General features: G+C 45.9%; 2 protein-coding genes across 9 annotated transcripts in view; one reads left to right on the top strand and one right to left on the bottom strand.

The window, feature by feature from the left end:
• ZNF483 (zinc finger protein 483) overlaps nt 1–18,427 on the bottom strand; it is a 29,208-nt gene extending 10,781 nt beyond the window's left edge. The window contains exons 1-4 of the mRNA XM_059656218.1: nt 18,023–18,427; nt 15,499–15,536; nt 2,401–2,816; nt 108–190 (exon numbers count right to left, since the gene is read on the bottom strand). Coding sequence (XP_059512201.1) covers nt 108–190; nt 2,401–2,816; nt 15,499–15,536; nt 18,023–18,427 — 942 coding nt within the window. The remainder of the gene's footprint in view (nt 1–107; nt 191–2,400; nt 2,817–15,498; nt 15,537–18,022) is intronic.
• The window catches only part of ECPAS (Ecm29 proteasome adaptor and scaffold), a 96,702-nt gene continuing 88,865 nt past the window's right edge, over nt 18,030–25,866 (top strand). For 6 of the 8 annotated variants that reach the window (XM_059657634.1, XM_059657636.1, XM_059657633.1 and 3 more), the window contains exon 1: nt 18,634–19,042. In XM_059657634.1, coding sequence (XP_059513617.1) covers nt 19,003–19,042 — 40 coding nt within the window. In that variant the 5' untranslated portion in view covers nt 18,634–19,002. Of the gene's footprint in view, nt 18,448–18,633; nt 19,043–25,866 lie in introns of those variants that run through there. The other 2 variants (XM_059657632.1, XM_059657631.1) reach the window with 2 other exon arrangements.

Raw genomic sequence — 25,866 nt, 5'->3', positions numbered from 1 at the left:
TGACAACAGGAGACTGTCTTACTTACTCTATCTAGTATTTTTATACCACTCAGTAGGAGGTCAGTAAGTATTCACTTAAGAATGAAAACCAGTGAAAGGAAACTTACCCCGGACTCAGTATTTGGAAGGACAGAAACCGTTGTATCTTCTTTAAGGTTCTCCTCTTGGGAAATAACAGAATCTTGAGAAACTGGAAGGGAAGAAAAAAATACAGTCCAGACTTTCAAATGAATTCCTCAGACTAGAAATTCCTATATATGTCTCTGGAGAAAAAGGTCATAAGAAACAGAAAAAGTTTTCTCCTACTCTTTAAAACAGAAAGGAGAGCCATAGATATAGATTCCCATTAAAACCCAAGCTTACCCCCTTAGCCTGTAAGATGTCCTTTCAATTCCTAAGATCACAAAAAACTGATTTCATTCATTCTATACACCCACACTTTAATGTATTCAGTTTGCATAATTTAAAATATTTATAAGATGCATTAAGGCAAAACCACATATTATGTATTAATTTGTTTTCTTCATAGTCCTTCCCTTGCACAAGAGTCACTCATTAAATGAAAGCACCAAGCTGGTCTCAAGAACTGACTCTAGCTCTGAAATCACCATCAGATTCCTGCAGACAGAATCAGGAATTTCTTTTCTTTTTTTTTTTTTTAATTAAATCTTTATTGTTCAGATTATTACATTTGTTCCTCTTTTTCCCCCCCATAACTCCCCTCCTCCCAGTTCCCGCCCCACCCTCCGCCCTCACTCCCCACCCACTGTCCTCATCCATAGGTGCACGATTTTTGTCCAGTCTCTTTCCACATCTCCCACACCCCTCTCCCCGCCAAGAATAGTCAGTCCATTCCCTTTCTAGGACCCTGATTCTATTATGATCACCAGATTATTTATTCACTTGAGAATCAGGAATTTGAACCTATGAACTGAATGTGTTAAATACCCCAAGATGTAGCCCTAGTTTGGCTCTGTAGATAGAGTGTCAGCCTGCGGACTGAAGTGTCCTGGGCTCTATTATGGCCAAGGGAATATGCCCAGCGCTGTGGGCTCGCTTCCCAGTAGGGGGTATGCAGGAGGCAGCTGATCAATGATTCTCACTCATCATTGATGTTTCTAGCTCTCTCCCTCTCCCTTCCTCTCTGAAATCAATAAAAATATTAAATACCCCCAAGATATTAACAGCTTCTAATAAGGGCAAAGTGGCTTTTCTCTTAAATCATATTTTACTTTCTTATGAAAAGTATTTTAGGCAGTTTAATGATTAGATAATCAATGGAAGTTAGGAATCAGAATTATGCAATCGAAGAGAAAAAAGGGATTGTTGTAAGGAAACTGCTCATTTCATGAATTGAATGCTAGAGCAATCAATTCATGAACTTCTTGATTGCAGGGGCTCCACACAGAGGCCCCAGTTTTGTGGAAGCACCGGCTGCAGTGACAGACAAGTCGGAGAGGAGTCAGGAAGCCCAAATTTTGGATACACCAATGAGCTGTGTGACCACAAATTAAGTCTGTGGAGATAAACACCCATCTATCTCAGAACTCCTGGTAGAATACAAACTGTCACCCATATGTACTGAGAGCCTTATGGTAAATAATATACATACATAAATATTTGGAATATTTGTAGCATATAGAGGGATTTTATACAAGTTGAACCACATGCTCTCAAAAGGGCTAGCCACCCTAGAAGTCTTTTCATCAATATTTTACAATGATGTAATCATGTTGTAATTCATAGTGTACATTGTATACACTAGTATATAATGTGTAATAATGTAATTATGAAAATGTCAGCTGTTCCCGAAGGCTATGGAATTGTACTATCCAACAGGGTAGTTGCTGGCCACATATGGCTATTTAAGTTTAAATTTAATTAAAAACTCAATTCCTTATTTGCACCAGCTTGAAGTGCAAAAACAGTATAGAACACACTTCCATCATCACAGATACTGGGCAGCACCATTCTAGGAACATGCTGCTGCACACACTGGAGTTAGAAGTTAAGGCCTGGCTGGCTGATATGGTTGTGGCTCCAAACATTTCCAGGTAAAGTTTTTCTCTCCTGCGTTCTAAAGTCCCCTCTTGCTCAAGGGAAAGAACTTACTGTTTCTTGAGCATCCACCATGTACTATACTTGCCCTATTTATTCCTCACAACACTATAGATAAGATGGGATCCCCTTGTTACAGCTAAAAGAATTTAAAGTTCTGAGAGGTTATGTAGCTTCCCCAAGATCACACAGTAAAAGACAGGGAATTCAAACCCAATCCCACCTCCAAACTTAGTCTTATATTAGCCTCCTCTCTAGCAATATATTGCTATCTTTTGGGGAGTTCACTCTCATACGCTAAGGAGAGCTTTCCCACTTCCTCCCTCCATCTATAAATCTCACCTTCCTTTCCTTCAAGCGTTTGGGTCAAATCCTCTATTAAGGTCACCACTTTCTCACTATTCTCAGGACGTTGTGATTTTACCCAAATCCTGATCTCCCCGGGCAAAATGGACAGGAATTGCTCAAACACCAAAAGCTCTAAAATCTGTTCTTTCGTGTGGATGTCTGGCCTCAGCCACTGAAGGCAGAGCTCCCAGAGCCGATTCAGGGCTTTTCTGGGTCCAGCCTCTTCTGAGTAACAAAACCACCGGAACCTCTGTCTGAGAGACTCCGGGTCAGGAGTGTTTCCTCCCAGGACAGCGTCTTCCTCCCCAGGTGTATCCATTCTCAGGTCCTTGTTTTGTTCATCTGAAGCCAGAGTGTGAGGCTCTGAGGAGACGGCCGTCATCTTGTTCACGGGTATTACTGCTTGCAGTCTGTGTCACCAGCAGAACTCAGTCCCCTTAGACTCCAATTGGATATCAGTACAGTCCACCAACAAGCACTACAAATAGCAAATATCAAGGGTTCAGATTATGGTCTTGTAGGAACTGTCAAGAAATATAAAATATTAAATAAGTGAAACGAATCATTAATCCTAAAAACATTGTTCTTGGTTTGGTTCATAGATATAGATATATAGATATAGTTATACAGACATATAGTCTCAGAGGCCTAAGACAGCCTTGCCCAGCTACTATATGAAAAGCATAATTTTCTTTGTAGGTGAAAAGCCGAGGAGTTACTTAAGGGTAATTAAAGGTCCCCTCGAGAAAAACAGTTTCTTCAGACTCAATACTCCTCATAAGCAAAAGTGATCAGAAAAAGGCTCAGGACTACAGGAAGAAACAGTCGCAAACCTATTCATCAACTCCCGCCCTCTCTCAGGGAATGGCCACACCTTTCCACCAGTTGCTCAACTCAGAAGCCTGATTTCATACTTGCCTAACAAATTTCTCACCTAATCAATATCCCAATTCTGGCAGCTTTAATTCCTAAGAACCTCACCGTTCTATCCTACTGAAACTCCCTAAGGAGAAGCTTCTCCAATCCAGTATCACACTGTAGCCTGAGCAAAATAAGATCCCTCCCCAACTGTCTCCAGATAAAATAGAAACGCAGAGGTCAGGCATGATCTAGAGACCCTGTCCGCATGACCTCGCCTCTTGAGCTCTACCTAGTGCCCTGGATGGACACTGCAAGAAAAAAAAAAAAAAAAAGTATCTCCTCCCACCAAAAAAAAAAAAAAAAGCATCTCCCCATTCCCTTCTATCCTTTGCACTAGCGCCATTCCTTCTCCTTGGAATGCTCTCTTCTTTCCCTCTGCAAGCAAAGGTTTTCTATTCTTTAAAACTGTCACCTTTCTATCCTTTCATCTGTCCCCTCTGGGCGAAGCTTTCTCTAAACCACAGGTGCTTTTCTGCAGAGCCTGTCCTGTGCGGCATGCATTCTTTTCCTTCTACAAAGAACGGATCGTCAATGAGCTGGGAACGGGGCGCCCGGGAGGCAGGCAGGATAGGTCACACAGGGTCCCCACCCCCACAGAGCACCCAGCCTGAGATGCGCTACCGGCGCAGCCAGTGCCAGAACACTCTCCTCCTACTGCAACTATGGTACCAGCAGTTACCCACCTCCGAGCACACAACCCGGCACACGGTACGTATGACGTCACTTATCCCTCGGCCAAATATTAGGTGCCTACTACGAACCCGGCGCCTTGCTGGGCATCTGGGGGCTCTGCGGCGACTAAGACACTCCTCTAGGTCTCCAGGGAGCTTACAACAGAAGCACCGAGAAAATGTGACGCAGGCAGAAATAAGTTCTCCAATGGGGGTGGTGGTGGGAGGGGGAACAGGTGGGGATTTGCCTCATCGGGAGCCTTGGCAACGCTGAAGACATTTTGGTTGGCACGACTGGGAGGAGGGATGCTACAGGTACCTAGCGGGTAGAGCCAGGGATGCTGCTAAACATCCTGCCATACAAGGGACAGCCGTCCTCCCGCCACGCACACATAACAAGGACTCTGCCCGCTGAAAATGCAAAAGTACCTCAATTGCTAGACCCCGGGAGCAGGGAGGGGATGGGGGAGAGCTCGGTCTTTTAGGAGGGTGGCCACCTCCCACCGGAGCTGCGGGATTGGGAGCGCAATATCCCAATATCCCTCGGCACCCACCCCTACCCAAGTGCATCCTCGGAGCCGGCGACCTGGTGGTGGCCCCCAAATGAGGGGCCCTGGGCAAGCACTACCTGCATCAGGACCAGCAGCCAGGACCAGCGCTACCGCAATGAGCTTCCAGAAGCTGGTCCTGCAGTAGCTGCGCGCGCAAGCCGGCGGGGGACCACTGCGCCTGCGCACGGGCGCAGAACTACGACTCCCGGGGTGCGCTCCTCTCGCTGTGCGAAGTCCTGCGCTTTCCATAGGCTCCCACCCGGGCCTGTTGCGCGCGATCATTGGGAAGCGGCCGGTGGGCTCGGCCACAGAATTATTGCTGCGCCAGAGGCCTAAAGGCCTAGAACATTCTGAGGTTTTCAGATCTATGATGTTCTATCTCCTTGGTAACCTCAAACCGTGTCGCCCCCCTCCCCTCCCTATCCATCCCAAATCGAGGCTGGGAAAACCCACCGCAGAAGCGTATTAGTGATGCATTCAATGCAAGCCATGATTCATGCTGCAACTTGAATTAAACAAACATTAATTTTATGACTTTCAACCTGCCGCCATGGTCCAAAACACCATCCTGCTTCGCCTGAATTATTGCAATAGCTTCTTGATTTCACTCTTCTTCACAGCACAGCCAAAGAGATGCTTAAAAAACGCCCCTCTTCTGCCTGAAACCCTGAAAAAGGCTTCCCATTTCACTCAGAGAAAAAAAATCATATTTTTACGGAGGCCTATAAGGCCCATGGAATCCGGCCACCCATGACTTCCCTGACATCTTCCACCACTTCCCTGCTCCAGTCACAATGGCCTCCTCACTCTCCTCTCCCTCCAACCTGCCTGGCACTCCTGGCTCACATGCTCCTCACAGAGGTAGCAGTATGTTTCACACTGCTGATCCTTCCTATCTTCTCTCAGTGACGCTCTCCCATCACTATCCCTATATGGCAACCCCACCCCTTCCCACTCCTGTTTCCCCTTCTAACAGATCATATACTAGTAATTGTCTTATTTGTTTACTACTCATTGTCTGTCTTCTTCACTAGAATATCAGTTCTACAAGATAAGGATTTTTTTATCTGGTTTGTTCCATGGAAGTACAAGCCCCCAAGTCCTAGAACAGTGCCTGACACATAGTAGGTGCTGAATAAATATTTGGTGACTTTCTGGGCACTTGTATGGATTACTAAGGGCACAGCAAAATTACTAAGGGCTGAGGAACTCTAGAGCAGCGGTTCTCAACCTGTGGGTCGCGACCCCTTTGGGGGTCGAACGACCCTTTCACAGGGGTCGCCTAAGATCATTGGAAAACACATATATAATTACATATTGTTTTTGTGATTAATCACTATGCTTTAATGATGTTCAATTTGTAACAATGAAAATACATCCTGCATATCAGATATTTACATTATGATTCATAACAGTAGCAAAATTACAGTTATGAAGTAGCAACGAAAATAATTTTATGGTTGGGGGTCACCACAACATGAGGAACTGTATTAAAGGGTCGAGGCATTAGGAAGGTTGAGAACCACTGCTCTAGAGGATTATTTGGAGGGTCCTAATAACTAGATGGCTTTTGGAGAGGTGGAATGAGGAGAAAAAGATTGAAGGAGCAGGATGGGACAGACCAAGCTCAACTAACTGAAGCCGCTGGGTTTGTCTCAAGCTGCGGAGACAGGGCTGCCTCAGTCAAGAAGCAGCTACACCAGTCCCAGGTCTGAATGCATATTCTTCTCCACCTACCTCTGCTTGGGTGGCTGAAAATGGAGAGACATCAGCGAGTAGCTGGGGAAAGTAGAGGAACATGAAATGAAATCGGCTCATTAGTTTAACTGGGCAGGTCAGAGAAACAGTCGTGGTTCTCAAACTTCAGTGTACCTTACAATTACATGGTATTCTTCATTTGAATACAAATTTTGAGACCCTCCTCCCATACAACCTGTTGCAGGTGATCCTTGACTACACTTTGAGACACACTGCATTAGTAGAAATATTCTGTATTAAATGATGTGCCATATATGAATAAATTACCAGGAAAGAATGAACCCTTCTTGGAACTGGTGGCCAAACTGTACATTTTTATTCAAAGCAACCATCATGGTAAAGAGTGGTGGATAGTGCATCAGTAAGGAACGAGCAAACGACAAACAAATTAATAAGCTGGTGGGATCTCTAACCAGGATAAATAGACTTAGAAATACTTTAAGCAAATAAATGGGCTTCTTGCTTGTTTGTTGTTGGGTTTTTGTTTTTGTTTTTTTTTAGCGGTTTTGGCTGGCTTCAGTACGGAAAATAGATTGGAAAGAGGTAAGGCTGGAGACAAAGTTGATGCACTACGTGGCAAATTATATTTTGTAAAGATAGCTGCACCGGTATATCCATATCCCATCTGGATATATATTCTTACAATGTGATGTTAAAGTCCTTCCACTGAGAGGAGGTGTTGATGTTTCCTCCCCCTTGATCCTGGGCTGACCTCTGTAACTACCTGAGCCAATGGAATGCAATAGAAGTGACACTGCCTGGCTTTTAAGATTGGGGACATCCATGTAACTAGCATCCAGCATCCCAGAAGCCCCACTTGCTCTTTACTCTCTTTCAGTCACCTCCCAAGGGTGGCTGAAACAGAGCAGAATGGTTTTGTTTTCATACCCTAGAATTTAGAGTCTACATAACGCGAATCATATATCTCCTCTTTGTATATAGCTTCTTTCATTCACATTATATCTGTGAGATTTATCAGTATTGTTGCATGTGGTTATAAATCAATGAAAATCATTTTTGTTTTCATTGCTACACAGTATTCCCCTGTGGCCTGTTATTTCTATTAAAATATCTCTTATTCACAATTCCTTGCCCAGTCTCTGTTCCCCTATACACAGGTGGGGAGGAAGTGTGTGTATGTGTTTGTATGTGTGTGTGTCTGTGTGTGTGTGTGTGTGTGTGTGTGTGTGAAGGGGCCAATCTGTCTAGTTTTCCTGCCTTTCTTCAAGAATCACCCACTTTAGCCCTAACTGGTTTGGCTCAGTGGATAGAGCATCAGCCTCCAGACTGAAGGGTCCCAGGTTCGATTCCAGTCAAGGTCATGTACCTTGGTTGCGGGCACATCCCCAGTGGGGGGTGTGCAAGAGGCAGCTGATCGATGTTTCTCTCTCATCGATGTTTCTAACTCTCTATTCCTCTCCCTTCTTCTCTGTAAAAAATCAATAATATATATATATATATTTTTAAAAAGAAGGGTCACCCACTTTAAAACAAACTGAAGAGCCAAGGTCCTGCCTGCTCCTCCTCACCCATGTTGTACAGAAATGACAGGCAGGGCAGGGAAGGGTCCTGCCCAAGGTCACTTGGCAGGTAAATTGGCAGCGAACTAGCTTTGAGGAGAAGCCTTCTAGGAGGGAGAAGCACATCTTCCCCCATAGTCGGAGGGAGGAGGACAGCCTAGGAGTTCAGGAGAGGAGTTTTAAAAGTTGTTGTTTAAATGCCAAACTCTATCCAAAAGAAATATTACAGATGAAAGAGGAGTTTTCCTGACTGAAGCCCTGTGTTTCCCACCAGGCAGCCTTGGAGATGTCTCCTTAGGACCCTGAAGGCTTCTGAACTCCTACAGTTTGAATTGCCTCAAGGACACCAAGTCCCCACCTCCTAGTGCCTCTAGCCCTGGCTCAGCTGAGACCACCAAGTATATAATGAGGGGGTAGGGATGGGCAAAAATGGGTGAAGGTGGTCAAAAGGCACAAACTCCCATTTATGAGATACTAGAGACCTAGTGCATGAAATTTGTGTGGGGGGAGGGGGTGTCCCTCAGCCCAGCCTGCACCCTCTCCAATCCAGGACTCCTTGGAGGATGTCTGACTGCCAGGATAGGGCCTAAACTGGCAGTCGGTCATCCCTCTCACAATCCGGGACCGCTACCTTCTAACCACTCACCTGCCTGCCTGCCTGCCTGATTGCCCCTAACTTCCCCTGCTTGCTGGCCTGGGCGCCCCCTCACCGCCCCCCTGCCTACCTGGTCATCCCCTAACTGCTCCCTGCCGGCCTGATTGCCCCTAACCGCCTCTGTCTTGGCCCCCGCCACCGTGACTTTGTCTGGAAGGAAGTAAGATATCCAGAAGATGTCTGGTAAACCCAGTCTAATTAGCGTATTACCCTTTTATTAGTATAGATTACTATAATCTATAACAGCCGTGGGCAAACTACGGCCCGCGGGCCGAATCCGGCCCATTTGAAATGAATAAAACTAAAAAAAAAAAAAAGACTGTACCCTTTTATGCAATGATGTTTACTTTGAATTTATATTAGTTCACACAAACACTCCATCCATGCTTTTGTTCCGGCCCTCCGGTCCAGTTGAAGAACCCATTGTGGCCCTCGAGTCAAAAAGTTTGCCCACCCCTGATCTATAACCTGGGGATGTAATGGACAGCATGGTGACTATAGTTAGTACTGGATTATATGAAAGTTACTAATGTTACTGGAAAAGAGACCTGGCCCTTAGCGGGTCTGCCTAGGGCCAGCTGGTAGTGTGTGGGTTTTTGACTTCATGCAGGGAATATTTCACAACATAAGTGCAGGTGAATTTTAGAGGATGTTTTTAAAGCTGAGACAGTAAAACAAGAAAGGGCTGGGGAAATGAGCCTGGCTGGTCTGCTTTGGCTCACTGAGCCAGAGAAAAGGGGCCTTGGGGACAGGTTCAGGGGGTTTGTCTGGGGAGAACTGCCACTGCCCATTGCTGCCCTGGCTGCAAGCCTGGTTGGCAAATGGCACTAATTGAATTTCTGCCATCTGTCTCCCTGAGTAGGGCGATTTAAGCTATTACCTGTTGGATGGGGAGAAGTGCAAATTATTTACTCTGAAATGTCCCCGGTTTAGGGAAGATAGGATTCACGAGGTGGCTGCAAACTGCTTGGCATTTAGAATTTCTAGATGGCTGCAAACTGCTGTTTAACTATCTGTCTGAGTTTCTGTATCCTGCTTGTCCTGGCTTACATCACAAGAAAAATCAAATTGTTAACTATGTGGTGATGGATATTAATTAAACTTATTGTAACTATTCTGCAACACACACATATATAGTATACCTAAAACTTATACAATAGTATACATCAATTATGTTTCCATTAAAAAACATATATATATATACTAGAGGCCCGGTGCACAAAAATTTGTGCACTCGGTGGGGAAGGGGGTCCCTTAGCCCGGCCTGTGCCCTCTCGCAGTCTGGGACCCCTTGGGAAATAACGACCTGCTGGCTTAGGCCTGCTCCCGGGTGGCAGAGGGCAGGCCCAATCCCTAGGTGCAGCCCCTGGTCGGGCTCAGAGCAGGGCTGATTGGGGAGTTGGGGCGCCGCCCCCTGTCATGCACAGAGCAGGGCGATCTGGAGGTTGTGATGCCAACCTCAGTCACGCTCAGGGTAGGGCCAATTGGGGGGTTGGGGCACCGTCCCCTGTCTCACTCAAGGCAGGGTCGATGGGGAGGTTGCAGCGCCACCCCCTGTCGCGCACAGAGCAGGGCCAATCAGGGGGTTGGGGCACTGCCCCCCTGTCACGCACAGAGCAGGGCCAATCAGGGGGTTGGGGCGCTGCCCCCCTGTCACGCACAGAGCAGGGCCAATCAGGGGGTTGGGGCACTGCCCCCCTGTCACGCACAGAGCAGGACCGATCAGGGGGTTGAGGAGCTCCCCCCTGTCACGCACAGAGCAGGGCCCATCAGGGGGTTGAGGAGCTCCCCCCTGTCACGCACAGAGCAGGGCCCATCAGGGGGTTGGGACGCTGCCACTGTCACACTCAGGGCAGGGCCGATGGGGAGGTTATGGCTTTACCCTGTCACACACAGAGCAGGGCCCATGGGGGTAGAGGGGTTGGGGCGCCGCCCTCTATCACCCACAGAGCAGGGCCGATCAGGGGGTTAGGGCGTTGCACCCTGTCACACACAGAGCCGCAGGGCAATCAGGGGGTTTGGGAGCTGCCCCCTGTCACGCTGATCCTGGTGCCGGGAGGTCTCTCGGCTCCGCTGAGCCTGGTGCCGGGAGGCATATTACCCTTTTACTATATAGAATAGAGGCCTGGTGCATGGGTGGGGCTGGCTGGTTTGCCCTGAAGGGTGTCCTGGATCAGGGTGGGAGTCCCCACTGGGGTGCCTGGCCAGTCTGGCTGAGGGGCTGAGGGCCGTTTTCAGGCTGGCTGACGGGTGACTGAAGCTCCCAACCGCTCCTTTTTTTCTTTTTTATTCTGGGCCAGCTTTAGCTCTGAGGCCTCAGCTGCTGAAAACAGGTTTCTGGCCTTTGTTTACCATCTGTATTTGATACAATGTTGCAGTCCGGCTGGCTGAAGCCCAGCTGAGTAAAGCAAGTTTCTGGGTTTTTTTTAGCTTCTAAATTTGCAACATAGTTGCTTAGAGTTGCAGCTGAGAGGCCGGCAAGTCAGGCGGGGAACGTTGGAGTCCTCTGTCACTGAAGCAAGCAAGCCTCCCTGTTCGCATCAGCTGCCTGGCTGCCGGCTGCCATCTTGGCTGGCAGTTAATTTGCATATCTCCCTGATTAGCCAATGGGAAGGGTAGCGGTCGTACGCTAATTACCATCTTTCTCTTTTATTAGATAGGATCTCACTGGTAAACTTTGAGAGTAACACTTGAGCTTTATCAGGATAAAGTAAGAAGCCAGAATGCAAAGGATTAAAGACTGTTTACCGTAAGATTCCTTAAAGAAAATAGACTAAGGCAAGGTAAGAGGGGAAGTGACAGAACAGAGCCATTTTAAGGAGAATGAACATTTGCTATTTAGACTAGTGGGATGGGGTTGCGATTGTCTTATTGTTTGTCTTATTGTCCAACTTTCCCTTCCCCCCATTTCTATTAATAGTCCCAACTCCCCACTGCAAGGTGGACAAGTGATCCAAAGTAAATCAATCTACTCTTCAGTCCCGGGATTTGAATCTTGACATTGCCAAAGAAATCCAACCTGGTTTTGTGTTTGGATCAGAGATATCAGAGGTGACTTTAATCTCTACAGCTATGGGAGAGTCATTCCAAATACTTTTGATCTGACAAAAGGAACTGGGGGGTGGGGGGCGGAGAACAAACTTTCCTCTACCTTCAAGGTTCTTCTGGCTGGGCTAATAATCATACAGATGTGAGGCAGATTAGCAAGAGAAAAGAACCAAATTTAATACCCGTACATATGGGAACCTCACATACAAGAGAGACTCAGAGATTCTTCATGCAGAAGAGGCTCAGAGACAGAAAGGGAACACGGGTACATAAGACACCGTGAGCTAGGGAAGACGTGAGGTGCCTTGGGGGTTTTAAAAGGTCATTGTAATGCAGGGTGATAAGAAGAGCAGACCTTTCATCAATAGAAATTTGCCTTGCCCTATACATAGATCAAAGGAAGGTACCTCTGATAATCTCTTGTGGACAAGGCCTCTAATTAAAATTCTTCTAGGTAGTTAAGGGGGTGGGGTGAGATGGACACAGAAGCTTCTCTTGAGCCTGCAGCTAGAGTTGCCTTTAGCGCAAAACAATCTGCATACCACAGAGGCACATCTCAGGGAGACTCATTCTGGCCCCTCACAGAACCCATACACTATATATTGTGAATTCATTTCTTGCATAAATAAGATAATTTAATTACTTAAGACAGGGGTCTCTTATTCCTTATTAAAATTAAATAAGCTATAATTTTAATCACAAGAAATAGAACATGCAAATATTTGAGATTTAATCATGACCTTTGCCCCTTAAGAATTCATTGATTCATTGTGCTCCTCTGGTCATCAGAGGGTAAAATTTTTCTCATCATCTCTTTTCATTGTTATTGAGAATGGTAGACCAACAGAGTACTTTGGATTTCCAGAGAATTTGTGTCAACAAGATGGTTTACCTCTCACCTACCATTTCAACCTATAGTTTCTTTTAATTTTAACCAAGTGTAAATCAAAGTTTGGAGCTTATAATTCTTATTCTACAACATTCAGAAATGAAAGACTCTATTGTTGCGGAATCATCTGTTGCAATTCCCTGGGGAATCTTTAAGTTCCTGGTGCTGAGCTCTTGGAAGCTGCTCGCTTCCTATCCTTCCAGAAACCTACTTGTTTCATTTTTCTTGTTTCTGTGAACTACTCCAGTACTCTTCTATAAATATTTTTGCACTTACATGAGTTGATTTCTGTGCTAGGAACCAGAGAAACCCTAACTGATACAACTTAGTGATGATCTACAATAGTGAGTGAAAGTGAGGGAGAAAGAAGATAGAATTACAGACTACTCCCAGGTCTCTGATTTGGTCAACTGGATGTTGGTTCACATACTCTGAGGGATGCAGGAAGTGGATTTGAGAAGGAAGATAAGTTCAGTTGGGGATACATTGAGCTTGAAGCTCATGTAGGACATCTAGGTGGAGATGTCCAAGAGACTTGACTGGAGAGAGAAATTACAGCCATTTAGTAATTGAAGATGAGGGAGTGGGATTGCAAAGCAAGAACAGGTAGAGTGAGAAGTGGTGTGAGGCTAAAAAACCCAAAGGACTTAAAGGGGTGGCAGAAAAAGACAAGGCAGTGAAGGTAACTGATAAGCAGAAAAGAATTCGGAGAAAGTGGCATAAGGAAAACCAAAGGAAAAGAGAGAGTTTTGAAAGGGAGGATTGAGTTAATTGTTCAAACAAGACTGAGATGAAAAAGTGTTTACCAGAGTTTGCAGTTGGTTGTTCCTCACCTGATTAGTTTCAGGGGAGTCCAGTAGGTTGAGGAAAGAATTAAGGTGCCCCTTAAATATGAGAGTAAAAGAGGACTTGGGTAGGTTTTTGTTTGTTTGTTTGTTTTAATGACAAACTCGGTACAGAATAGGATAAGGAGGAAGAACATGAAGACGAACTGTTCTGGAGCAAGGGTCCTCTGGGACACGTGGAAATTTTTTAGGATACATGGGCATGGATAGTATTATTAAGAGAATCAATCTCTAGATCATTCATATTCTTTCTTCAGATTGCTTTGGCTAAGGACACCTCCTATTTCACAATGTTCCTCTCACTTTACGAAGGCAAGCCTGTCTCTCAGCCATCTCCAGCCCAGCTGTGGTTGATCGCCTCCAGGGGAAGAATGCCAGGACAAGGGGACAATTTGATAGGTTACATTAGGTAACAAGGAAGTGAATTTCAATTGGGTATCTTTTTTATTTTTATGCAAAAAAAAACCCCTGTCCCTTTCATTAAGGAGATACACTGCCAATAAAATTTTACTTTTTATGTTAATACCTCTCAAAAATTGTAACATAAAAATATGCTAATCATTAGTAGTTGAAGCCTTCAAAGAAGTTGTAATATATTTATGTTGTTTTGATAAATTGTGTATTTTTAATTATGATTACTCAATCATAATAATTTTAAAAGAACCATGCAAAAATTTATAAATATTCTAATACGTATACATATATTTTGAAGAAAAGAATAAAGTAAGAGGTAAGACTTTCAAGGTTAAAACTATATTGCATTGGTACAAAATTATTATGGGGGATGGAAAGATTGCCTCATCCTCTGAAATGCAAGGTGGAGTAATATATTGTACCAGGTCAGCTTTTTGCTTTGTTCCAGTGATATTTGGGAGTGAAAAATAAAGTGAATAGTGAGGTTCGCCTAAGGTTGGGAATTGATTGGCACTGTCTGTGAGAACCCAAGGAAAGAAGGTGCCAGTAAGAATTCATTGCTGCCCTGGCCAGTTTGGCTCAGTGGATGGAGCATTGGCCTGCAGACTGAAGGGTCCTGGGTTTGATTCTGGCCAAGGGCACATTTCCGGGTTGTGGGCTCGATCTCCAGTGGGGGTCATGCAGGAGGCAGCCGATCAATGATTCTCTCTCATCATTGATGTTTCTATCTCTCTCTCCCTCTTCTTTGGGATTTTGGCTAAAAATGGAGTAAGTGGCATCAGAAGAGGACACACAGGCCAGGAAGCAGTCAAATGGTTGAGGTGATGATAATGAAATGCACTCTAAATCCACAAGAATGAGGGCACAATGGAAGGATTCTATATATTGTGATCAGAGACTGATGTTTCTGAGTCTGATATTTAGAATGTTTTGAGTCATAATATGATTTTACTAGAGGCCCAGTGCACAGATTGGTGTATTGGTGGGGTCCCTTGGCTTGGCCTGTGGGGAATCAGGATCCCAGATTGTGAGAGGAAGGTTCTCAGGTGATGCACCCCAGAATCGGGCTCCCTCCTTTCTGGTTCCTGGTGCATCACGGAGAACTGCAGCTTCCAAGTCACCGCAGCTGCCAAGTCACCGCAGCTTGGTAGCTCCTGTGTTGAGCGTCTGCCCCCTGGAGGTCATTGTGCATCATAGCTACAGGTTGGATGGTCGCTTAGGCTTATGTATATATAGATGTGCAGTGATATATTCTTTAATCAATAACTGACTGAAAAGAGCAAAGATGAACCATTATTGTTGTGAACTCTGTTGGTAGACTGGACCCAGTCTCTAACTCTTTCAGCAACCAACATAAATACCATACCAGGCTTATTTATATAGAATTTTGGCTTGTTTGGAACTTTTTGGGAATGGATAATTGAATCATTTGGGATAGCTGGATTTTCTAGATAGAATTGTTTATTATAACCATTTTAGATGAAAAGTTTGGTAAAATATACTTCATACTCCTTTGTTTTCTGATGCTGATATACTAAACATAATTTTACTATTTCTTGATGTCACGACTAAAGCCATGAACATCAGTTATTCAAGTGAAATAATTTCAGGGCCTATGGGGTGGACAGTGCTTTTTGTACTTTCTAAATAACCCTAGCATGCTTTGCTTTTTGAATTCGTACAGTTTCTTTTCGTAGTTTTCCTGTTTCTTATTTCTTAGGGTGTCTGTTAGCACTTCTGTCATCCAATGGTATCTGCCCAGAAGAGCACTCTTTGATATTCTGCTTCTAATCTCCTTAGATTATGGAAAGATTATTTACCGTATTAGAACTGTGCATACATTAAGTGTGATGAGGGCCTACAAAAGGGGAAAGGGGGCTTTTAAGGAGTAAAAGGCACATTTTTAGTTCTTTGATTTTGTGATATCTTATTTTGGTTTCTCAATGGTCTCTTCTCTGTCCCCTGTTCTTTCCCTCCCTTCCTCCAATGCCTTCTTGTCTGTTTTTGAAAGTTGAAGTAAATTCTAGATGGGAAGGATCTCAAGGCCACTACTCCAAACAAAAGTGTGTATGTAGTAAGAAGATGAAGCTATGCCCAGCTGGTGTGGCTCAGTGGTTGACTGTCGACCTATGAACCAGGAGGTCATGGTTTGATTCCCAGTCAGGGCATATCCTGGATTGTGGGCTCAATCCCCAGTGTGGGGCGTGTAGGGGGCAGCTGATCAATGATTCTCTCTCATCACTGATGTTTCTATCTCTCTCTCCCTCTCCCGTCTTCTCTAAAATCAATAAAAATAAAGATGAAGCTATGTAATGGGAAAAATAAACTATAGTTTGAAGGGAGAAGCAACCATTAAAAAAAGCTAGAAGTATAGTAAAGCCACTGGAATTTAAACCAACATTGTAAGCTGCTATTAACGATGATATATAGTAAGTTGTTTTTGCCTGACATTTCACGTATACACATAGAAATGTATGACTTCATAAAGATATATGTCTAAGAAAGTTTTACAGTAGCCTTGCTTGCAATAGTAAAAAATTGTAGACAACCTAAATACTCATTTGTAGGGGAACAATTAAGTAAATTAGGTTATGTATTTATTATGCAGCCATTTAAAAGGAGGTAGCTCTGACATTCAGATCATAGTGGTTAAGAGTGGACTCTGGATCCACACTGCCAGGGTTCAAATACTCTCTCCACCACTTTCCAGCTGTGGCACTTTTTTTTTTTTTAACTGATTTCAGAGAGGAAGAGAGAGATAGAAACATTAAAGATGAGAATCATTAATCGGCTGCCTCCTGCAGGCCCCTTACTGAGGACTGAGCAGGCAACCTGGCAACCCAGGCTTGACTGGGAATCTAAATGAACTGTGACCTCCTGGTTCATAGGTTGACACTCAACTATTGAGCCACACCAGCCGGGCATCCAGTTGTGGCGCTTTCGATATGTTCTTCGACCAGCTGTGTCATAAAAATCCCTACTTCATACGATTGTTATGAAGATTAAATGAATTCATCCAAGTAAAACACTTTAAACAGCGCCTGGCACATTAATATTAGCTACTGTTACCATTACTGATAGGAAAGGACAACTGTGATATATCGTTTGGTGAAAAGATAAAGTTTCATAATATGTATAGTATGATTTCATTTTTGTCAAAAGAAAAATCTGTGTACACACATACATAATTTGCACACACATGGTCTCTGGAATTTCTATGTAGGAGGAACTTATGAGTTGCTAGCTGGTTTTGTCTGGAAGTAAACTTGCCTAACTTTTTTTTTTTTTTAAAACATAGTTTCCCTATTTTTTTTAAAATGACTTTAGAAGGATCTATTGGAGGTTATGGAAAGTCAAAGTCTCCCCCAACCAGTCCTTGGTGCAGCCACTTTATATATTCATAGAAATGGTCAGAAAAGGTTGTGTACACTACTTTTAATAGGAATTATTTCTAGGGATGAGGGGATGGTGGGCAGGGAGGTAGGGGACAACCTTTACTTTATACACCTCAATACTGTATTCTTTGAAAATAGTTCATTGTGTATTGACTGTCAACAACAAACGAAAGCGCCAAAATATCCTCAAAAAAAAAAAAAAAGAAGGAACTGGTTAATGTAATGTACTATGAAGTCATGAACAAAAAGTGTGGTGGTGCACAGCTCTTTGAATTAACATGGAAGAATGTGTACGGGGGGAAATAGTGATGCAGAACTTCATAGTGATTGTGAATCCCCTCCCCACCCAAGGCGTATTTGGGGCTGCACATACCTGTGTGCAGAGACAAGCCCTTGCAGGCTGTGCACGCAACTGTACCTGCTGACTATAGTTTCCTCTGCGAAGTGGGGCGAGGGAAAGGGCTTTCACGTTTTTTATGATATTCCAACTTTCTGGACATTCACTAGGGCTGTATCGATGTCCCCCCTTAGGAACAACTGCAATGTTACCCCATTTACAATCTTGATTTCTCACTCTTATTAAAAAAATGTATCTGATCTTGTACCTAATTTGTTACGACAGTACCATCTACTTAAAAGCACTGCAATTATGCAACCCCTTAATTTGAATTCCATTTTGCAAGCGTTTTTTTTTGTTTTTTTTTTCCAAGTACATGACCTCACAGACAAACTGAAGGGATACAGTGAAAATCAGTAGATCAAAAGTAAACCACTCGGGTCACCAAAAGGAACGTAGGTATGACAATAAACACATTTTAGAACACAGCTCATAGAGGCATCTATACACTTGAATTTGAACTTTAACAAATCGGTTCACTGAGCTCTCAGTAGGGCTCAGTGATTTCCCTTCTCTCGGTGGCCCTCGCTCCCAAGAGCACCCGAAACCTACACCCGATCGCGCCCAAGGGGGGAAGGGGCCCGGGGCGCCCGGTCCGGGGCGGCTGGCGGCGCCGGGCTCGCTCGGGACTGAGTCAGCGCCCGGCGCCGGGGCCGAGAAGTTCGGCGGGAGGCGCAGGGCGGGGCTTCCTCCCGCCGACTCCGAGCCCGGCTCCCCTTGCCCGAGTCCGTCCACGTCTCTTGCTCGGACAGGCGTGTTTCTCCGGGTCGGGGCCCGCAACGTGACAGCCGCCGCGCTCTCGGAAGGCAGCTTCGGCCCCGCGGCGAGGAGCTGCCCCCGCCCGAGCCCCGGGCCCGCGCTCGGAGGGGCCCCTCGCGGGTGGGCAGCGAGCGGTCCTCCTCGGGCCGAGCCGGCCGAACGCCTCGCTCCGGGGGCCGAGCGCCGCATCCCCGGCATGGAGACCGGCTCGGACTCAGGTCAGAGGCCCGCGCGTCCGGCCCCGCTGCAGGCTGCGCGGGGCGGCGGGGACAGGCCGCCGCGTGCCGGGTCCGCGCGGGGAGCGCTCCCGGGCCGGCTCCGGCGCGCGGGGCGGGCGGCGGCAGGTGGGCAGGACGAGCCGCGAGCGAGCGAGCGAGGGCGGGCGGCGCGCGGCGGGCCCGGCGGGGGGGCCGCTGGGAGGATGGCTCAGCTCTTTCTAAATATAAAACCGGCGTGAGTTGGGCGAGCGCGGCGCGAGCCTCCGAGCCGCCGCGCGGGCCGGGCGCACCGGACTCGGCCGACGGACGGCGGCGGCTCCGCAGGGGCGCGAGGCGGCGAGAGCGCCCGAGTCGCGACCTCGCGGGGGACGGCGAGAGCGCCGCGCGCGGGCAGGAGGAGGGCGCAGGCGGCGGGCGGGCCTCGTGGGCGCCGCGCGGCCCGCACCGAGCGACCTGAGGCGGCTCCGGGTCGCTGCCGCCCCGCGAGCCGCGAGCCCCCCGCGCCTCCGGGCCGCGCGCTCCCCCTCCGGCCCCTCCCTCCCGCCGCGGCGCAACATGGCTGCGGCCGCCGCCTCCGCCTCCCAGGACGAGCTGAGTAAGTGCCACGGCGAGCCTGCGGCCGCGAGCCGGGGCCGCGCAGGGCCGGAGGCCGGAGGGCGGGCGGGCGGGCGAGGGCTGGGGCTCGGGCCCGTGGGCAGGCGGGCGGATCGGCGGGCAGGGGGCTGGGGTGCCCGGGCCTGGGCGGGCGGGGCGCCGGACGCGGCCGCCGGCGTTTGTAGGCCTCAGGTTTGCACCGTCACGTTGCGAAATTGAAACCGGAGCCCCAGGCGGAGCCACCTCTGCCCGCGATCCGCCCCGGCTCGGGGGTTGGGGGAGCCAGCCCCCTGCCCGCGGTCACCTGGGCCGGCGGACCGGCCCGAGCCCCGGGTTGACGGGTGGCGTCCGCCCGTCCCGTCTGACCCCGCTGTGCCCCGCTCCCCGACCCCAACTGTGGAGCGAGTCTTAGCCATCGCGCTTTCAGATGGGGGAGAAGATGCCTTTCTGTGAAACCCCCGGAACCCGCGGAGAGGCCCGGGGCCGGCGGTGACCCTCAGGCGGAGCAGGAAGGACGGGAGAGCGGCGAGGGCGGCGGCGCCGGCCGCCCGAGAGACGGCGGGGTGACAGCGCCTGCAGAGGGGAGCGCCAGTGCACACGCGACCTTAAACGTTGCCGTTTTCCAGGGGACGGCGGTCGCGGTTCCGGAGAGCGGTGGTCACCCTGAACCCCAGGCCGCCACGCCCGCCGCCCGGGCTCGCCCCGATGCCTTGTGGGAAGTGTAGTCCCGGGCCGTGCAGGCCCACGCGGGGGGCTTACACATGGACGGTGTCTAGGACGTGTCAGATCATTTCTGACGGCATCGGGGGTGGTGAGATGAGTGCTTTCGGTTTGTTTGCCTCCTCAGTGCCGCCCTTCAGTGAATGACAAAAACGAGGTGTTATGTAGGGGGATGCCTGTGAGTGTTACCTGGAATGAAGCCCGGGGGGATGGTGTCCCCAGCTTTGCGAAGTTCCTGCTGTTTTAGCCCCTTCTGGATTTTCCACGTGTTTCTTTGGTGCCTGGCAGGGTAAAGGTACTTTTACGTGCACGATCTCATTTTTGCTCTCGGAACGAGCTGATTGAAGCAGGGAGGTAGGAACTATCCTTATTTTAAAAAGGAGGCAGGTTTAGAGAGGTTACGTTCCTTGGTGTTTTAACACAGAACTGGTGTAGCAAGGAGTAGGGTTTGCTCATTTGGAAGCTGAGATAAACGGTCGGTGTGACCCTGGGCAGGACGGAGAGGCTGCGGGGACAAGGTCTCACGCTTAGAGGTGGACCAGCGGCTGAGAGCCACGGAGTTGCTTGCTTGTCTGTCAGTTCCGAGCTGGAGCACCTCCAGGCCTTCTGGGGAGATTAGTTCCCTGATTTTTTTCTTCCATTTTTTGTTATTGTGGTAAAATACACATAACAGAATTTACCATCATAACCATTAAGTATACAATTCAGTAATAGTAAGTACATTCATGTTGTTCTGCAAACATCACCAGACTCTTCAGAACTCTCTTTATCTTGCAAAACTGAAATTCCATATACATTAGACCCTAACTCGGTGGTTCTCAACCTTGGCTGCACATTAGAATCACCTGGGAATCTTGTTAAAATCCTGATTTCTGGGCCTCATCATTAGTAACAAAGAAATAATTTCCGGAGAATGAGGCCCAGAAATCAGGATTTTAACAAGATTCGCAAGTGATTCTAATGTGCAGCCAAGGTTGAGAACCACTTGGCTGCACATTAGGGCCTAATTCCTCTCAGCCCCTGGCAACCACCATTCTACTTTTTGTCTCTGATTTTGACTACCCTATGTATCTCGTAAGTGGAGTCAGACAGGATTTGCCTTTCTGTGACTTGCTTATTTCACTTAGCATAAAGTCCTCAAGGTTCATCCATGTGATGGCATGTGACAGAATTTTCTTCCCTTTTAAGGCTGAATGATATTCCTCTGTATGTATACGTCACATTTTCTCATCCATTTCATGTCAGTGGAAACTTGGGTTGCTTGTATGTTTAATGAATAATGCTGCTATGGACATAGGTATACAAATAACTCTGAAATCCTGTTTTCAATTCTTTTGGGTATTTACCCCAAAGTGGGGTTGTTGGATCATATGGTAATTCTATTTTAAAAAATACATATATTTTTTATTTCAGAGAGGAATAGAGAGAGAGAGAGAGAGAGAGAGAGAGAGAGAGAGAGAGAGAGAGAAAGAAAGAAACATCTATCGGTTGCCTATCATAAGCACCCTACCCGGGATTGAAACTGCAACCTGGGTATGTGCCCTGACCGGGAAACAAATCGGAGACCTTGCTGTGCATGGGACAGTGCTCAATCAACCACAGAGCAGGCCAGGTCTCTGTATTTTTTATGGGTATGAGGGGTCTGACATTAAAAATTTTGATATTGCATGATATTTATTACTATTGCACCAATAAACACGTTAAAATCTGGAGTACTAGTTGGAATGGGGAACAAAATTAGAAGAAGTGGATATCATTTTAGTCTTTAAAAAATTTTTTGATTTTAAAGGGAGGAAGGGGGAGAAAGAGAGAGAAACATCAATGTGAGAAACATCTGCACATGCCCCGCTCAGGGATGAAACCCGAAACCTGGGTATGTGCCCTGACTGGTAGCAGAAACTTCCACCTTTCCGTGTACCAGATGATGCTCTCCAACCACTGAACCACACTGGCCAGGGCAGAGTGGATATCATTTTAAAGTGGCTGATGTGTTTGTACTTTAGGTACCTGTTAAAGTGCTGATAGTACTTCTAGTTAAGGAATTTTTTGGCTTTAGCAGCAGCTACTGGAAAAGTTAAGAACAAACAGTTCCAATCCTGCTTTTCCAGTGTTTTGTTTGGTTGAATTATCAATCATCGACCACAGATGTCTGTTGACTTGATTTCTGTATTTCTTCAGGAAAGATTAAACACTTGGCAGTTGGCACCTTAGAATAATTTAACTTGAAGTCACACACATATATACTGTCTAAGAAGTTTCAAATAAACTTTCAGTTTCAGAATGGCTATAATAAAAGGATAGATGGCTGGCACAAAGGTGCTTTTTAAAATCCTGCCATAAAAAAGGAGCTAAGTATCTGAATATTTACTGGCTATTGTTTCTGACTAGTAGATGATGATAAAAGCAAACTACAACATGCCAGCATTGTTTTCCCCTAATAGCTTATTGTAAAAATCTTCAAATATACAGAAAAGTTGAAAATGAGCATTCATATACCCCTGCTTAGATTCTGCATTTGATATTATACTAGCCTTATCCCATGTCTGTCTGTCCATCTTTCAATCTGTGTTTTACAATTTTATTTTAATTTTTTTTTTTACTAAAAAAGGTTGTGGTAAGATACACATACCATAAAATTAGTCATCTTAACTATTTTTTTAGTGTACAGTTTCAGTGGCATTATGAATCCATTTTTTGATGCATTTCAATGTAAATTGGAGGCATCAGTACACTTCCTCCTAAATATTTCAGCACTAGCATTGTTGTGCTTTGTATATATTCTTTCAGTTGTCAAAATAATCTTAAGAGGTAGGTAAACATTATCGCTGTTTTATGGAATGGAAAACAGGCTTTAGGTTCCCAAGCTCCCACAGCTAGTTAGCGGTAGAGTTGGATCTCAGGTGTGTCAGACGCCAGTTGCGCTCATAACCAGCCTTCAGGCTGAATTACTTCTGTGCACCACAGTTAGAGTGTTTGTGTTGATGAAAAGATCAAGGCAGATGCTTTGCTAAATTCTCTGCGAAATGTTACTTTAATTCAACTATTTGACTGCTATTTAACATTGCTGTGAGGGTACAAAAGAGTTATAATACTGTTGAGAAGAAAGGAGGAATCCATATAAATGATATAACTAAGCACCCAAATGTATTATAATGCTAAACAGATCTGTAGTTCCCAGGTCTGTTATTTAGAGATGTACAGCTGATAACACAATTTCCATTTTTTATCTTTACATTTGAAGTGATATGCCATAAGTTTAAATTAAATCTACCCCTGCTTTCAAATGTTTTTGCCACCACACTTTTCAGGATCTCCGGGGAAGCAGAATTAGGGTTGTCTTATTTTACTTTATTTTTTGGAGCAGTATCATTGATGTTATGAGGGTTGGCAAAAGATATGATCCTGAGTTGTGATTTGTTAGAATTTGTTTTCACAAATATCATTAATTGTCACTTTGAGTCAGGTATTGTAATAGAATAATAGTAAAGCTGATGTTTGAAGGCTTACCCATGTGTTCTGATCACTTTGTACATGTGAACTGATAGAAGCGTGCAGCAGTGTTCCCTGTGAATTTGGTGCTGTTATTTTCTCAGTGGTGGAGCTTCCCTCATTTTACAGAGTTATGGCTTGAACTCAGATTCTCCGATTCCTACGTTTGTTATTTCTGCTCTACCGCTGTATTTACTCTATCCAAAAGGGAAAATATACAGTTTATAACAAGATCAACATGGCTCTCCCTTCCGTATCTTGCTAGCTTCTGGAATAAATCTGTAGTGTGTAAAATGTGGAAACATTCTGATGTATATTGAATAGAACATAGATTTTGAGGTAAGATGCCAAAATAAAGAGAACAGTTAGTTCTGACAAAGGCAGTTCTGAAATCTAGTTTGTGAATTACTTAAGGTTATTGTCTGTAGTTTTCTTTCTCTATGTAACTATTTTGAATGAAATGAAATTCAGCGCAGGGCATGTGGGCTAGTTGTTCTCGTATATGCCAGTTCATGGAAAAGTTGACAATGTAGTTATGTTTTAGTAGTGGGTATGGAGATTTCTGACAGAGAAGGAAGCACTTGAGACTTTTCACCTGGTCAACTTTCAGTGATTTCATATTCTGGGCTTTATAATTATAAGGCATCCTCAGTATCTTAAGACACACTGATACTACTAGTATTCAATTTGACCATTTGACACAGCCATGGGAAACTTCAGTTGCAAAAGTTGGTCAGATAATCAACATGTCAAATACCTTCTGAGAGAGTCTCTCTGCCAGTGCCAGGAATCCTAGTGCCTTTTAGAGGATGAGCCATGGTAAGCTGTGTAGGTGAATGGGATTCTGTGGGCATACTGAGATGGTACCTTTAATGACGGCCATACATGCAATTGAACTGATCTTTGGCAAAAGCTAAAGCAAGCTTGTATCATTTAAATTTTGGTTACTTAACCAAATAGGAATGTTAAAATGGAAAACAATATTTCTGTGTTTTTTTTTTTTTTTTTTTTACCAACTTCTAATCTTTCAATTTCATCCTATTGTTTTTCTTTATGCTTTCAGTAAAATGTAGTTCTATATAATAAAAAGGCTAATATCCAAATTATCCCCTCAACTGGGAGTTCAACCACCGGGCAGGGCGGCCAGCCAACCACACTTAGCTGCTCCACACCCCCCCCCTTCCCTCCTCCCCCTTTTTACCCCCTCCTCCCCCGAGATAGGGGGCAGGGTCGGCCTGCCAACTGCCCATAGCCCCTCCCCTGGCCAGCTCACCTGATCGCCCTGATTGGGGCAGGCCAGCCGGATCCCACCCATGCAGGAATTCATGCACCAGGTCTCTAGTATTTAATAAAGGCCAATGTCTGTGAGAATTGTTGCCATTAGGGCATTCGACCTTGTTCAGAAGATGTTAAAATTGTAGTCACTGCCAGTAGCTCAGATGGTCTGATCCATTTTGCTACAGATTAGTGATTGCCAACCTTTCAGACCTCACAGACTACCAGTGGTCCATGGACCACAGGTTGGCGACCGCTGCTCCAAAGGTTTTCTTAAACCAGCAGTTGCTAACCTTTTTGGATCTCACTGACCACCAGTGGTCTGCCGATCATCGGTTGGCGACAGCTGTTCCAGATGGTCTGATCCAATCTCTGGTTTCAGGTCTGACCAGTCTCTGCCATGATACTTGCCATCTTATATGGCTTGTTTTCCCTACATGTTTATCAGTTCAGTTAGCAGACTTTAAAACTGAGTGACAAACTTAATGGTCCTTGCCCTAGTCGGCTTGGCTCAGTGGATAGAGCAGGGGTGGGCAGACTTTTTGACTCGAGGGCCACAATGGGTCCTTAGACTGGACTCAGAAGAAGGAGCTGCGGCCGTGTTTCCCGACGTTGCCATGTTAACACTGCTGCTGGTGAAGGAGCGAGGGGAGAGCAAGAGAACCCTCCGCTCTTTCGGCTCCGCGGGCCGGGTAGAACAGCCGAACGGGCCGGATCCTGCCCGCGGGCCGTAGTTTGCCCACGGCTGGGATAGAGTGTCGGCCTGCGGACTGAAGGGTCCCAGGTTCGATTCCGGCCAAAGGCACATGCCTGGGTTTCAGGCTCAATCCCCAGTGGGGGTGTGCAGGAGGCAGCCAATCAATGATTCTCTCTCATCATTGATGTTTCTATCTCTCTCTCCTTCTCCCTTCCTCTCTGAAACCAATAAAGAAAAAACAAACAAAAAATAACCTTAATGGTCCTGTCTTCAGAGGCCTTAGAATTCAATGTAGAGATAGATTTATATGTAAATATAAATAATGTGAAGTATGATATGAAAAATGCCTAACAGTTCTTTGGAAACGGCAAAAAGTGATACTAGTATTCCATCCTAAGGGAACAGTAGTTTGAGCTAAGACAGAGGTTGGAAAATAATGTGTCTTTTCGAGAAAGTTTGAGTAAGTCTGATATGCTGGAATGGGGGCACTGTGGCTGCATGAAGGGGAAGGAAATACGATTTGGAGTTTGAGACTTGGCCCTTTCTGCCTTTTACAATTTGGGATGTTGGGCAAATTATCTTACCTTTGTAAGTCTCAGTTTCTTTAAAATTGGGATAATAAGAAATACTAGTCTCATAGTGCT

This window comes from Myotis daubentonii, chromosome 11 (genome assembly GCF_963259705.1).
Source record: "Myotis daubentonii chromosome 11, mMyoDau2.1, whole genome shotgun sequence".
Classification (NCBI taxonomy): Eukaryota; Metazoa; Chordata; class Mammalia; order Chiroptera; family Vespertilionidae; genus Myotis; species Myotis daubentonii.
This window is presented reverse-complemented; position numbering and strand designations above follow the sequence as displayed.